This window comes from Ursus americanus, chromosome 19 (genome assembly GCF_024610735.1).
Source record: "Ursus americanus isolate L20-20 chromosome 19, mUrsAme1.1.p, whole genome shotgun sequence".
Lineage (NCBI taxonomy): Eukaryota > Metazoa > Chordata > Mammalia > Carnivora > Ursidae > Ursus > Ursus americanus.
The window spans coordinates 50,257,264-50,273,329 of record NC_142145.1 but is presented as its reverse complement, the minus strand read 5'-3'; the positions used below and the strand labels follow the sequence as shown (position 1 = coordinate 50,273,329).

The following is a 16,066-nucleotide window of genomic DNA, read 5'->3' as shown; positions in this document are numbered from 1 at the left end:
AAAAAGGCCAAAACAAAACATAACACCTGTATGTAATATTTTAAGACTCAAAGACTTATGCTTTATATTGACAAAGAATTATACTAGACTTATGTTGCAGTATTGATATCTTCATTCTAAAAGGTAGGCAAGAAAAGAAACGCTACATTTATATATAAAACAATAACATGCTATGATTTAATTCCAATTTCCATGCATTTTTTTACTTAGTTAACATTTTTATTTATATTTATTTTTTAAAAAAGATTTATTTCAGAGAGACAGCGAGCAACAACAAGCATGAAAGCATGTGGCTGCACAAGTGGGAGGAGGGGCAGAGAGGGAGGGAGAAAGTCTCAAGCAGAATCCAAGCTGAGCATGGAGTCAGATGCGGGACTCGATCCCATGACCCTGAGATCATGACCTGAGCTGGACGCTTAACCAACTGCACCACACAGGTGCCCCACTTGGTTAACATTTTAAATTTCTATGCCTACTTAATTTTAAGAAAATACAGTGTGACTCCGAGACTAAATCTATTGAAAAATTCAATTTTAGAAGTTTTTCGGGAAGCAAAAAGACGAACTCTACAAAAGTGTATATTAATTTCTTTTTTTTTTCCTTTAAAGATTTTTACTTATATTTGTGAGAGAGAAAGAGCAAGAGAGCACGAGCAGGGGGAGAGGCAGAGAGAGAAGCAGAACCCCTGCTGAGCAAGGAGCCCAAGGCAGGGCTTGACCCCAGGACCATGGGATCACTACCCGAGCCAAAGGCAGACACTTAACTGACTGAGCCACCCACATGCCCAACTATATTAATTTCAATAGTAACACAGTTAATAATACCAAGATAACTCTAATGTTTGTGGTAGTGTAAGGTACCTTATTATGCATAATTCCATCTTCAGTTTCTTCTCCCCAAGGCTGTCCATCATCAAATAAAGGTGAGCTTTCTTTCATGGCATTATGCAACTAGTAAGTACACAAGCAACATATTTAAGTCGATGAAATGTGAGGAAAACACATAGCTTTCATGTTTGTAACATTTGTTTTAGTGTCATTTTTAGAAGCATTTACATTATTGCATGACTGAAAGTCTCTAGAGAGGTCATTTTATTGAGCATTAAAATGTAATCCTTTTGATATTTTAGTAAATAAATTCTTTTTTAGAATTAAAAAAGGATGGATTACATATTTAGTTCTATAAAATATGCTGATCTTTATGCTACTAGTAATTGAGAGCATAAACACACATTTTAATGCAACTCTTGAGAATCTAAAAAAAAAACCTGCCACATAAAAGGTGAGCCAAAAAGGATTATTTCTCTTTTATATGAACTCAAGTTCAGTGCTTAAATGTTGTCTACAGACTCCTTTAGTATGTATAAATGTGAACTTCAGATTGATTACAATATGAAATATTCAGAAACAATTGTCTAAGCTTGAAAGTGATAACAGAATACATTACAGCAAAACAGTCAGATGTTTATCATGGTAAGCTAAAAGCAAAATGGCTAAAGGTTTTTAAGGCAAAGAAATTCCATTTTGGAACACCTAGTCATATAAATTGTTTTAAAAATACAACCTTCCAAACATGAAAAAATAACTAGAAAATGTAAATGAAACTGCTATGAAATGTAAAAATATAAACGTGTATCTAGTTAATGCACATTAAGCTTCCAAGAAAAGCACCATGCATTAGGAATGAAAAGGACGACGTGGTTTCTGTTAAAAATATTTCATTAATTTTTATCCTAGGACCTACATATCAGAATCCCAAGTTCTTAGCCCAGAGTTTCTTGCCATATCTACTTCTTTCCTATTCCAAAGATACTCATATAAGACTTTTTGTACACCAAAGGTGAATGCAGGCAAACTCTACTAACTCATCCTTTACCACTTCTTCCTTTGACAAGGCCTCAGGTAACAATCAGATTTAAGTAAGTCTGAAAGACATGTGGGGCAGAGCCCAAGATTAAGAACAGAATCTTCTACCTTGTTATCAGGGTAAAGACGGTGTTTCTGTTGCTTTGTCAAAGGTCCATGTGAAAATTTTTGTACTCCACAAAGACAAAAAAAAGATCCTTAGAGAGGGCCAAACAACTCACCAGGAGCTGTATAAAAGAATACTACAAGAATTGAAAGTTCTTCTGAACTGAGATTTGGTTGAAACAGTTTCAACCTGAAATTGTAGAGATAATCAGAAATATGGATTTGAGTAATATTTTTTCAGTAAAAGATCATATTTTCCAGTATACCACTTCTCTATATAGTGAAATATAAGAGAGGAGAAAAGGACTCAGAAGGCCTGAGCCTGCCCCTCTGCCCAGGAAGGGGAATTAATCGATAGCCCCACCTGAGCCAAGAGCCTGGAAGGCAGAACTGATCATCCACTGAGCAAAGCTATAGCTAGTGACCTTATTTGGACAGGAAACTTGGGGCATGTGTTGCCTTAAGTCAAGACCACAAAGAACCCTTGGGGCCTGTTCTCCTGCTCTGCTCAGGCAGGAGAACTAATTCACAACCTTACCCATGGCTAGTACAGCTTCTGGCCCTGTCCAAGCTGGAAGCCTAGCTGGAGCACCTGGAAAACTGCCTGGCTCAGGATCAGGTGAAGAAAGGCTGGCTGGGGCTTTGATCAGAACCAAGTCAGCAACCCTGTCTGGCCAGAGTCTGGTGCACAGGTTTGCCTGATTAACTTCCCAAGAAGAATCTTGCCAGCCTTGGGGTCTGTTTTGTCTCCTTCCTCCTCTCTGGTAAGGAATCTAATCTATAGCCCTGCCCACTGCTGAATACAGCCTCCAACCCTGCTAACCAGGAAACCTTACCAGAGCTCATGGGAATCTCAATAGTCCACCCTCTAGCACTAGGTACAGCAGCAGTTGAGTGGAGAACCTGCTCAGTGGCTCTGCTTCTGTAGACCCAAGACAGTAGAATTGTTATTAGGGGAGCCAAGCATGCAATTCTCTCTGATTTGATTCTTGCTGGCCATGAGGCTTGGTCTGAAGCCCCAGTGGGACAAGGAAGATAATTTATGGTGCTGTCCAAAGCTGAATACAGTCTTGAACCCCACCTGACCAGAAAACCTAACCAGAGCACCTGGGAATATGTGTAACCCACCTGACAACTCTGATTATAGTGGCAGTGGAATGAAGAATCTGGCTGGTGGCACTATCATCTGCAGGGCTGGGATGGTGGCCTGTTAGGTCAGGGAACTTGGAGCATAGTTCTGCTTAATTTGAACCCCAAACGAGAGCCTTTCTAATCTTGAAGCATGTATGGGGGCCCCCTCCCAGGCATGGAAACTAAATTGCAGTTTTGCCAGCTGCTTTTTACAGCCTTCAGCCCGCCTGACCAGGAAACCTAACCAGAGTATATGCGATGCTGTGTAGCTCATCCTACAGTCTTACAGTGACACTTGAAGAGAGAGCACAGCTCATGGCCTTCCTTGTATGTAGAGCAAAACAAGTGGTGGCTCCTTCTGTTCAGGGAATTCAGCATATACTCACACCATTGGTTTGGGACTCTAAATGAGCCATTAGGCTTTGGGGCTGTTCTACTGCACCAGGGCAGGGAAGTTAATTTATAGCACTTCCTATTGCTGAGTATGGTACCCAGGCCCAACTATCCAGGAAATCGTGGGGTCTACCCTATAGCCTCACTTGGGCAGGGAACCACGCCAGCAACTGTATCATTTGATGATGATCTGTTCTCAAATAGTAGCACTTCCCTCTCTCCTAACCTCACAGCTTGGGCAGTGACCTTTCCCAAACACAGACCCTGATAAAAGCCCCACCTGCCCAAGCACATTACCAGCTGATACATCTAAAAACCCAATCTGAGCTGACTGGTAAAGAACTGTCTCTACCAAAGAGAACCTGTCAAATGTGGGAGAAGAGACCACTTACTCAAAGATGCAGGTATCATCATAAGGAATCAATGATCATGAAAAATAAAGTAAACATGACACTACCAAAGATAACTAATAAAGCTCCAATTAACTGACCCTACAGAAATGGAGATATATGAACTAATTCAGAATAATCCTCTCAAAGATGTTAAGTAAACTACAAGAACACACAGCCAACTAAACAAAGTTAGAAAAACAATGTATGAACAAAACAAGAAATTCAACGAATAAACAGAAAGTATAAAAAAAATCAAATGAGACGTGAAAAAAAAGACTGATCTAAAGAATTAAATAGAGAGCTTCAAAATCAAAGTCAACCATGCAGAAGAAGGAATCAGTGAGCTAGAGGACAGGACATTTGAAATTATCCAGTCACAGAAACAGAAAGAAAAAAGAATGAAAAAAAGTGAAGAAAGTCTACGGGACTTATGGATCATCATCAAATGATACAGTATCTGCATTATGGGAATCTCAAAAGGAGAAGAGAAAGAAAAGGGGACAGAAAGTATAAAGCAATAAGAGACTTAAAGCAATAAGAGATGAAAGTATAAAGTATAAAAGTATAAAAAGAAAGCATAAAGCAATAAGAGACTTAAAGCAGTAAGAGATGAAAACTTCCCAAACATAGGAAGAAAAATGGACATCCAGATTCATGAAGCCCACAGGACCCCAAACAGGGCTATGTTGACACATATTATAATCAAATTGTCAAAAATCAAGACAAAGAATTTTGAAAGCGGCAAGAGAAAAGGAAGAAGTTACATACAAGAAAACCTCAATACGACTATTGGTGGAATAGAAATTTTTTAGGCCAGGAAAGAAAGGGATGGCATAGTCAAAATATTGAAAGGAAAAAAACTGTCAACACAAAATACTGTATCTGGCAAAACTGCCCTTCAGAAATGAGGGAGAGATACAGACTTTCCAAAATAAAAGCTGAGGGAGTTCATCACCACAAGAGCTGCCTTACAAGGAAAGTTACAGGGAATTCTTTGAGTAGAAGAAAAAGATGCTAATTAACATTATAAAAACATATGAAGGAAGTGTAAAACTCATTGGTAACAATAAACATACAAAGTCTGCTTTTTTTTTTTTTTTTAAAGATTTTATTTATTTATTTGACAGAGATAGAGACAGCCAGCGAGAGAGGGAACACAAGCAGGGGGAGTGGGAGAGGAAGAAGCAGGCTCATAGCGGAGGAGCCTGATGTGGGACTCGATCCCGGAACGCCGGGATCACGCCCTGAGCCGAAGGCAGATGCTTAACCACTGTGCCACCCAGGCGCCCCCAAAGTCTGCTTTTCTAATACAGTGGTGTGTAATTCACTTATGACTCTAGTTTAATAGTTAAAAAATAAATGTATTAAAAAGAACCATAACTGCAATAACATATTATTGGAAACATGATATAAAAAAGTATATAAACTGTAACATCTATAACCTAAAATGTAAAAGGGAGAAGTGAAAGTGTAAAGTTTATGAATGTTATTGAAGCTATCAGTTTAAAATAGAATGTTATAGCTTTTTTTTTTTTTTTCCCTTAAATTAGGCTCTACACCCAGCATGGAGCCTGATGTGGGGCTTGAACTCATGACCCTGAGATCAAGACCTGAGCTGAGATCGAGAGTCGGCTGCTTAACCAACCGAACTACCCAGGCACCCTGAATGTTATAGTTTTACAGATATTTTATGTAAGCCTCATGATAATCACAAGGGAAAAACATGAAGTAGATACATAAAAAAATGATAGTCAAAGTATGCTGATACCAAAGATCATCAAATTCCTAAAGAAGATAGAATAAGGACCACACAGAACAATAGATCTACAAAACAGAAAACTATGAACAAGATGGCAATAAGTCCTTACCTATGGATAATTACTTTAAGTGTAAATGGATTAAACTTAGCAACCAAAAGACACAGAATGACTAAATGGACAAAAATAAGATCCAAAAATAAGATCCTACAAGAGACTCACTTTATTTAGTTTTAGAGACACAGACTGAGAGTGAAGGGATGAAAAAGATATACCAGACAAAATAGACTTTAAACTAAAAATGGTAGAAGAGACAACAAAGGTCATTACATAATGATAAAAGGGTCAATCCATCAAGAAGATAAAACATTTGTAAATATTTATGCAACCAACATGGAAGCATCTAAATATATAAAGCAAATACTAATAGAAGTAAAAGAAATAACAGCAATACAATAATAGTTGGAAGATTTTAATACCACACTCTTAACAATGGGGAGATCATCCAGACAGAAAATAAATAAACAGCAATTTGAACAACACTACAGACTAAATGGACTCAACAGACATATACAGAACATATCCAACAAGAGCAAAATATACATTTTTCTCATGTGTACAAGGAATATTTTCTAGGAGAGATCATAAGTCATAAGACAAAGTCTTAATATGATTCAAAAAGAAAATATACCAAGTATCTTCTCTAACCAAAATGGTATGAAACTAGAAATCAACAATAGAAAGAAAACTGGAAAAGTCATGGGAACATGGCAGTTAAATATTACTCTGATGAACAACAAATGTAGCAAAGCAGAAATTAAAGGGGAAATGAAAAATTATCTTGAGACAAATGAAAATGGAAACAACATACCAAACTTACAGGATGTAGCAAAAGCAGTTTAAAGAGGGAAGTTTTTAGCTATAAATGCATAATAAAGAACCTAACTTTACACCTCAACGAACTAGAAAGAGAAGACCAAAATACACCCAAAGTTAGCAGAAAGAAGGAAATAATAAATACAAAGAAGTTATAAAAATACTATGGAAAAAAGTGGAGGATTTTTTTTTTTTAAACATCAGAGACTAAAGGAGGTCAGCCTAAGTCTGGCTAAATTTCTAGGATTCTGTTAAGTAGGAGAGATAATTAGAACAAGAAACCTATGGTGTTAGTGATTCTTACAATCTCTCATTGATTCTTATAGTGTTCAGTTCTACCACCTCAAGGAAACCAAGACAGCAAGGAGGAAATTTCAACCTATATAATAAACTTGGAGGCATCTCAAGAGTCCCTCCCCAGCAGAAGCCAAAGCAGGTACTCCGTTAGCTTCTGCATCACTGTGGAAATGCTATCTCCTAACCACGTATGAATGACATAAGCTACTTAGTGAAAAAAGGGTAAAGTGTTCTACTGACAACAGACGTATTTGCTGGTGGGAAAAGAGAGGTAGTTATCCAATATCCATAGATATCACTGAGGAGAAACAAATTGAAAGCACAGATGTTATATACAAAGTTCAGTAAAATGTGAATTGTATTAATGGACTATGGTATTGGATTTCTACTCCTATCTTGATAATGGTGGTGCTGACAGTACTGAGATATCTTCTGGGTCAAAATTCATCCACCTAGTGCCTGCCTATATTTTGTTAAGGGATTGTCTATGGCCAAGACAATGTCAGGAGGACAGGATTCCAGCACTAAGGACAGGAAACTCAGAAACTATAAAATGAAGAAATTGAATTAGACCAAAGATTTATATTTCTCAATAGTCAAAATACAGCACATAAATCAAAAGGGAAAAAATATTTGTACCATATCCATATGAGCTAATTACCCCAAATTGACTGTTTTTGATGTTCAAAATGGTGCTCCTACAAATCAATAAGAAAACAGAAAAATGGCAAAAGACACAAATAGGCAATTGTAATAAGTGTGAAATATGTTCAAGTGGAGAAAACTGAAAATATGAAAAAAATCATGTTTTTACTCATTCACTTAAAATATTGATAAACTTAATATATAAGATTAATTTATAAAGGTTAAAATTTACAGCAGAAGAAAAAAAATATATACAGAAAATAGGACAAAAAAGCCCACAAGAAATATCAATGACAAATCATACAAAAAGACAATTGCTTTAATAATATATATTTTAACAAGCTCTTTTTTCACCTTTCAAATGGTAAAGATTTCAAAATGATATGGATGACATGGGAAAATGTATATGCTCGTGCATTGTTGAGGAGCTTTAAACTGGTACAAGTTTTCTGAAGGGAAATTTGTCAATATATATCAAAAGTTAAAAGAAAAACCCAATAATTTGTGCAGCAAAAATGCACCTTTAAAATTGTAGCCCAAGGAAATGTTTTACATTGTTGTCTTTGAGTTGTGGGATTATGGGTATACCACTTTCTGTGTATTTCTGTATTTTCCAAAAATTTTTTGCATGAATATGGATTTTAGTTAAAAAAGGGAAAAAACCCAAAGTAATGTTATGTATATAAATGGGGGAAATAATTCCTTTTTTTTAAAGCTTCAAAACCTTATGAAAACAAATAATTTCCTCGCCAGTGTGGTAATTCCTTACTCTCACCTCTAGAAGCATTTGTTAATAGTGTGAAGAACTTAAAATCAAATGTGCTTTGAAAAATGAAAAGCGATGCAGACTTTGAGATAGCTAGCAAAAGACAGACTGAATGAAAAGCCTACAGCGAATATCATTCTCAACAGCGAAAAGCTGAAAGCCTTTCCCTTAAGATCAGGAACACGACAAGGATGCCCACTCTCGCCATTATTATTCAGCATAGTACTAGAAGTCCTTGCAACAGCCATTAGACAACAAAAAGGGATAAAAGGTATCCAAATCGGCAAAGAAGAAGTCAAACTGTCTCTCTTCACAGATGACATGATACTCTATATAGAAAACCCAAAAGACTCCACCTCCAAACTACTAGAAATTATAGAGCAATTCAGTAATGTGGCGGGATACAAAATCAATGCTCAGAAATCAGCTGCATCTCTATACACGAACAATGAGACTGAAGAAAGAGAAATTAGGGAATCCATTTCATTTACAATAGCACCAAAAATCATACATTATCTTGGAATTAATCAGAGAGGTAAAGGATCTATATTCTAGAAACTACAAATCACTCTTGAAAGGCATTGAAGAAGACACAAAAAGATGGAAAAATATTCCATGCTCATGGATCAGAAGAATTAACATAGTTAAAATGTCCATGCTACCCAGAGCAATCTACACTTTCAATGCCATCCCAATCAAAATACCAATGACATTTTTCAAAGAACTGGAACAAACAGCCCTTAAATTTGTGTGGAACCAGAAAAGGTCCCGAATCGCCAAGGAATTGTTGAAAAGGAAAAACAAAGCTGGGGGCATCACGTTGCCGGATTTCAAGCTATACTACAAAGCTGTGATCACAAAGACAGCATGGTACTGGCACAAAAACAGACACATAGACCAATGGAACAGAATAGAGAACCCAGAAATGGACCCTCGGCTATTTGGGCAACTAATCTTTGACAAAGCAGGAAAAAACAACCAGTGGAAAAAAGACAGTCTCTTCAATAAATGGTGCTGGGAAAATTGGACAGCTACATGCAAAAGAATGAAACGACCACTCTCTCACACCATACACAAAGATGAACTCCAAGTGGATGAAAGACCTCGATGTGAGACAGGAATCCATCAAAATCCTAGAGGAGAATGTAGGCAGCAACCTCTACAACATCGGCCAAAGCAACCTTTTTCATAACACATTTCGAAAGGCAAGAGAAACAAAAGAAAAAATGAACTTGTGGGACTTCATCAAGATCAAAAGCTTCTGCACAGCCAAGGAAACAGTCAAAAAAACTAAGAGGCAGCCCACGGAATGGGAGAAGATATTTGCAAATGACACTACAGATAAAAGACTTGTATCCAAGATCTACAAAGAACCTCTCAAACTCAATACACGTGAAACAAATAATCAAATCAAAATATGGGCAGAAGATATGAACAGACACTTTTCCAATGAAGACATACAAATGGCTAACAGACACGTGAAAAAATGTTCAAAATCATTAGCCATCAGGGAAATTCAAATCAAAACCACCTTGAGATACCACTTTACACCAGTGAGAATGGCAAAACTTGACAAGGCAAGAAACAACAATTGTTGGAGAGGATGTGGAAAAAGGGGGTCCCTCTTACACTGTTGGTGGAATGCAAGTTGGTACAGCCACTCTGGACAACAGTGTGGAGGTCCCTTTAAAAGTTAAAAATTGAGCTACCCTATGACCCAGCCATTGCCCTACTGGGTATTTACCCCAAAGATACAGACGTAGTGAAGAGAAGGGCCACATGCACCCCAATGTTCATAACAGCATTGTCCAGAATAGCTAAATTGTGGAAGGAGCCGAGATGCCCTTCAACAGATGACTGGATGAAGCAGATGTGGTCCATATATAAAATGGAATATTACTCAGCCATCAGAAAGAACAATTACTCAACATTTGCAGCAACATGGACGGGACCGGAGGAGATTATGCTAAGTGAAATAAGTCAAGCAGAAAGACAATTATCATATGGTTTCACTCATTTATGGAACATAAGAAATAGGAAGACCGGTAGGAGAAGGAAGGGAAGAATGAAGGGGGGGCAATCAGAAGGGGGAATGAGCCATGAGAGACTGTGGACTCTGGGAAACAAACTGAGGGCTTCAGAGGGCAGGGGCGTGGGGGATTGGGATAGGCTGGTGATGGGTATTAAGGAGGGCACGTATTGCATGGTGCACTGGGTGTTATACACAAATAATGAATCATGGAACATTGCATCAAAAACTGGGGATGTACTGTATGGTGACTGACATAACAAAATAAAAATTATTAAAAAAGACAGACAGACTGAGAGAGAAATAACAATATCTTGAGGAAAAAAAAATCTTTCCTACTTATACATTTTAAAATGAAAAATAAAATACCTTGATGCAGTCTATTAGCCAAACCAAGGCTGCCACAATGTGTGGCCATGTATGAGGGGCTCCCACTGTATACATGGAGCTTTTGGATAATGCAAAAGGATACCTATGAAAAATTAGGAAAAAACCAGAAGGCAACAATGTTAATTTTGTGAAAATAGCCTAAAGTAGGCAAGAAGTTACATTAGAAAAATTCCATATATATACCAACAGTCTTGACTTGTTTAGAAGATATTTATTGAGATTTTGTCCTTGATCATCTTACTCTGAGATGATTTTGTGTATTTTTTAATTTCTTCTCTGCAGATTTTTTTATACATATATCCCTAGCACTGCAGAACTTGATTTACAACCAGTATGTTGGACTTCTCTCCTAAAAGATTGTTTGTTCCCTCAAATTCAATGTACTCCAAATAAACCACACGAGTATACTCTTCATCCTCAAATCCATTCCTCCCCATCTTTACTCTACACAGCCATTCTTGACTTCATCCCACCCCATTTTCTCCAGGCATCCAAGCCTGTCATTTTTCTTCTATAAAATCTGTGGTATCCAGCCCATCTTATCTATTCCTCGTCACTTCAATATTTGGAAGGCCTTATGAATTATCTTCTATAGTTCAGTAATAACCTGCAAACAGTCATTTTTCTTGCCTTTTAAATTTATTGTAAGATATACTGCCCACCGTGACCATCTTAAAATATATTATTTCTCTAACTCAGAATCTTTACAAATCAATTGAGTGTGATTCTTCTTTGTGTTCCAACAATCTCTCTAGGCTAATAAGAAATATAACATACAAACCCAAGATCTTTAAAGATTCTTGGAACCTCTTCTTCAAACTTTGTGTCTGGAAGTTCATACGAAGGGCACAGGAAGCCATAAAGAAAAGTGAAGATCTTTAGGAAATCTTTAACAGAAGGAGCTTGTAGAGATTTCATGGATACACTATATGCATAACCATTTTCTGTAAGAAACTACAATAATTTTTATGAAACATCAAACATTTTATAATAGAACAACAATTGGAAAATACTTGAGAGAATATAAAATACCTCACAGAGTTGTCGAATACACTGCTGAATGAATGCTTTGTCATTAAGTGGTCGTGGGTCCTTGATTTTTTCAGAACTGGAAAATATACCAAATTGACTATTCCGGGATCCATGTCCACTAGTTCTGGAAATATAAACAGTCAGTCAAAACTATTTCAGTCTGTGATCAAGCCTAAGTTATTTCAAGGTGATTTTATATCTTACTAATAGTAACAAACATTAAAGTTCAATTCTTTTCTCTTATTCAAAGCAGAGAAAAAGAGTAAATAATGGTAAGTATAAAATGAGGTGGGAAGAAGAAAGCACTGTGGTGCTTTGCATTCCTAACACATACACTATCACCTAAGAATGTGCATTTTGAGTCCACTAGATCTTCTGTACAACCATTCTCCAAGTCTATTCAGTAAGCCCGGTCCTTTCACCATCCTATTTAGCCTTCCACGATTGCTCCTTTACTCCTAACCCATTCATTTGCCATTATTTCTTGTGGGAAAATTGCTTTCCAGATGTTAAAATAGGTCGTGTATGCTTTTTCTCTTGAACATTTTTGTGTCATGCAATATTGTGTATCTGATTGTTATTTACCATAAATTTACATGGTGCAACTTCTTAGTCATTAATGGATCCAACATATGTGCTCCATTCTAAGCCCTTCCCCTGCGAAACAAAACTTAATTTGTTTATATTTTTATAATGGTTTCTTTTGCTTAACTTTGTGGCCTGATTTAGCTAACAACTGTAGTTTATTAAATATCCTTAAAATAATAATTTTCCTTATTGAACAGATGCCACAAAACTGAGTTGCAATGAACATTGTTGTAATATCTGAACTCTGTTCATCAGAGCTCTATTTCTCCCTGCAAGTTTGCTTACTGCTTTCAACTTCTCTCCTGCCAATGCTCTAAAAGTTCTTTAGCTTGGGCCCTCTCAATCCATAGCCTGGATCAGCGATTTTTCCCCTGAGAATTTGCTAATTTGAGAACCACTTTTCTACATACTGCTATTACTTAATCTTTAGTGTGTGTGTTTTTTTTTTACCTGAAAGGAATACATGTATAGACTCAGCTCTCATTCTACACAAAACTGCACTATTAGATATCTTTTTAAATTATAAGAGAATTCCCTAAACAATCAAAATACTGCATCATTCAATTTATAGCTTAAGAGCACAGGGTCTAGAACCAGTCTGTGATTTCAAATTTTGTCTCTGTTGCTAGTTGTATGACCTTGGGTAAATTACTTAACCTCTCTGTGCTTCAATTTCCTTTTCTATAAAATGGATACAATAACTATCTATTTATAGGGCAGTTCTGAGGATTGGTTAAAAGAGTTAATACAGATAAAGCACTTAAAACAACGTCTGGCTTATAAAAATGCTCAGCAAATGTTATATTTTATAATAATTATCATCATCTCTGAGGGTCATCACTGAAGGAAAAGTTACATTACAAAAATGCCTTAAGATTTTTCACCAACAGGAATGAATACCAGAAAGAGCTTAATTTGGTTTCAAGGCAAAGACTTTTCATAAGGTAACAAACGTTTCATCTCTGAATATTTTCAAAACAATGAATAGGTTTGCCTTAACAGTTATATTTTGTTTTGGTGAGTTAAAAGAACAGATTATTTTTTCAATCTTTCCTTAAAAAATAAATCAATTTATTTTTTTTACACCTCAATAATGAGGTGTAATTTGCTTAGAGTAAAATGTACCTGTTTCAAGTATACAGTATGATGAGGTTTGACAATGTAGATCCTGTGTGATCTCTGCCACAATGAAGATACGAAGATATTGTACATTTTTATTGCAAAAGTGTATTACTCCTTAACAGTCAATCCTTGCCCCACCTTCAGCACAGGCAACCACTATCTATGCTACACAGTGGTTCTCAAAGTGTGATCTTGGGGATCTGAGAAGTCAAAGCTATTTTCATACTGAAAAACTAAGATGTTATTTGCCCCTTTCATTCTCATTTTCTCATGCGTGTACACTGGAGTTTTTCAGCGTTTGGCTACATGGTGTGTGATATTTTAACAGACTGAATGTGGAAGTTGATATGAGAAGCTATCTACTATTTAGTCAGACATTAAAGAGATTTTCAAAAATGTAAAACAATATCATTTTTCTTACTGAAATAGGTTTTTGGAAAAAAAATTCTTTTAAAAGTATGATATTTTTATTAACATGTAAGGGGTTATTATAATTTTACATTCAATGAATACATAATTAAAAATTTTCAGTTTTAATTTCTAATATGGTTAATATCCATAAATACAGTCCACAAAATAAAAGCTCTTTGGAATCTTAAAATTTAAAAGTATAAAAAAGCCTGGGACGAAAATGTTGAACTAGATGATGGCCTTCTAATTTTATTTAATTTTAATTTTATTTGATTATTTTTTTAAGATTTTATTTATTTATTTGACAGAGAGAGAGATAGCCAGCGAGAGAGGGAACACCAGGAGGGGGAGTGGGAGAGGAAGAAGCAGGTTCCCAGCGGAGCAGGGAGCCCGATGCAGGGCTCAAAGGCAAACGCTTAATGACTGAGCCACCCAGGCGCCCCCACTTTTTAATTTTATAATGCTATGATTCCATACTATCTGAAAGCTAGGTATAGAATTTTCAATCAACTATTCACTTATAACATGAAATAGTGGCCTGAATGCGCTGATATATCTCTTAGCACTATCTAAGACAGATATAACCATTTCACCATTTAAGATAGAAGAAAGCTAGCTTGTAACTTTCTTTTGTAAGGGATCATGCCATCCAATTTTTTTGAGAATCCCTTCATTAAAACTAATAAAAAATATCATTACCTTTTACCAAACACAGAGGCTTTTCTTTCAGATGTGGGTTTGTTTATATTCAACTTTCCAAAGGCTGGTTTCTCTTTGCTTTAACAAAATGAAAATAACAAATTTTAAAAAAATAAATATAAAAAATATTAGTTTAAGAAATTTTTGGAAATATGTTGAAACTAGCACCTCTTTCCCGATACCTATCAACATAATTCAGAATTATGAAAATTTTTAGTAGCAATCATAGCTGTTACAAATGGCTAACAACATGCATAAGTAATAATGCTAAAATGTTAAGAAAGCAGAAAAAAACCATATCTACACTCTCATTTCAATCATGTTAACGTACGTACATTTATGGATAACGTTAAAGAAAAAAAATTTAAAAATAGGTATCTTCAATCATAGGATGATAGCTACATTTAACATTTTTCTTTTAAGGCCTACTCTATGAGAATGCACCTACACCTAAGAACATACATTATGTAATTAACAATCCCAAAACATTGCCAATGGCAGCTTTAGTTTTCAATACAATTCAAGGCATAAATCTTTTAGTATATGTAATGTGTAACAATACAAAAAATTTCTGATTTCAGATGTTAAAGATACAAATAATTCAAATTTCTAAAAGTAGCTGAGGCTTATACAACGTAAACCTAAGTAATTTAAGTATAGTTATCAAGTAACTTGTACCTTGGTGTCAGAGGATTGATAATAGCCCTCAGTGGCTTACAAACAGCTTTCTCTTAATGAGAGAATAAACTCACTTATAGAGAAAAACTAGTTTATGAGAGTATAATTATATACTCTTTTCCAGTGAATACTGAGAAAACAGTTTGGAGAAATGGTTCTGTAGGCTCTTCTAAACTGCAGCTTATCATTGAGCAAATAAGTAATAACTGATAATTTTGCCAGTTGGATATACTTCAGTAAATCCAAAGTTCTAGCAATAAGCCTGCTCAAATAAGCAGGTCTAGAATAAAGGAGGAAAATAGGAAAGACTGCTGAGAGGGAATTAACAGTCCTTTTTAGGGGTTGCTGGGCAAAGGATGCAGCTTTGGAAATTTAAGGAACAAATGAGATAAAACACACCTAATCACATGCCAATTTTTAGTCTTCATTAACCCAAATTAGGTACCACTGTGAACAAACAAGTTTCATCTGAACATCATTCATAGTACATTTTTGTATTGATTATCCTTACAGATTTCTTTGTCCAAGACGGTAAGGCAAGAGGTACTTACGTTTGAGGGGTATGGAGGCCTTGTTTATTGAAATCCTGAGACCTTAAATCCTGCATGGAGAGGCGGCCAGCACCACCGGTGGAAACCGAACTGCGCTTCATGCTTACTGCCTGCATTCATGAATTCAGTATTAAAAAATCTTTCCAGATACAGATGCCACGTTAAGCACCAACTGTTATCTTCATCCTCAAACACAAAGCGGCCAAGTTCCATTGTTTCTTCAAGATAATCTTTTCCTGGGCCCTCTTGTTCATATAAGGTGAAGTCCTCAATTGCAGGGAATGTGTATTTAACTTCATTTAAAAATATTCACACATAAATATTTACTAACTGCCTACA

At 36.0% G+C, this 16,066-nt stretch overlaps 1 protein-coding gene across 1 annotated transcript in view; it reads right to left on the bottom strand.

Moving 5' to 3' along the window:
- Positions 1-16,066, bottom strand: part of NDC80 (NDC80 kinetochore complex component) — a 52,969-nt gene that overhangs the window by 35,713 nt on the left and 1,190 nt on the right. Inside the window, exons 2-7 of the mRNA XM_045781876.1 lie at positions 15,728-15,837; positions 14,499-14,576; positions 11,679-11,802; positions 11,428-11,600; positions 10,626-10,728; positions 861-950 (exon numbers count right to left, since the gene is read on the bottom strand). Coding sequence (XP_045637832.1) covers positions 861-950; positions 10,626-10,728; positions 11,428-11,600; positions 11,679-11,802; positions 14,499-14,576; positions 15,728-15,828 — 669 coding nt within the window. The 5' untranslated portion in view covers positions 15,829-15,837. The remainder of the gene's footprint in view (positions 1-860; positions 951-10,625; positions 10,729-11,427; positions 11,601-11,678; positions 11,803-14,498; positions 14,577-15,727; positions 15,838-16,066) is intronic.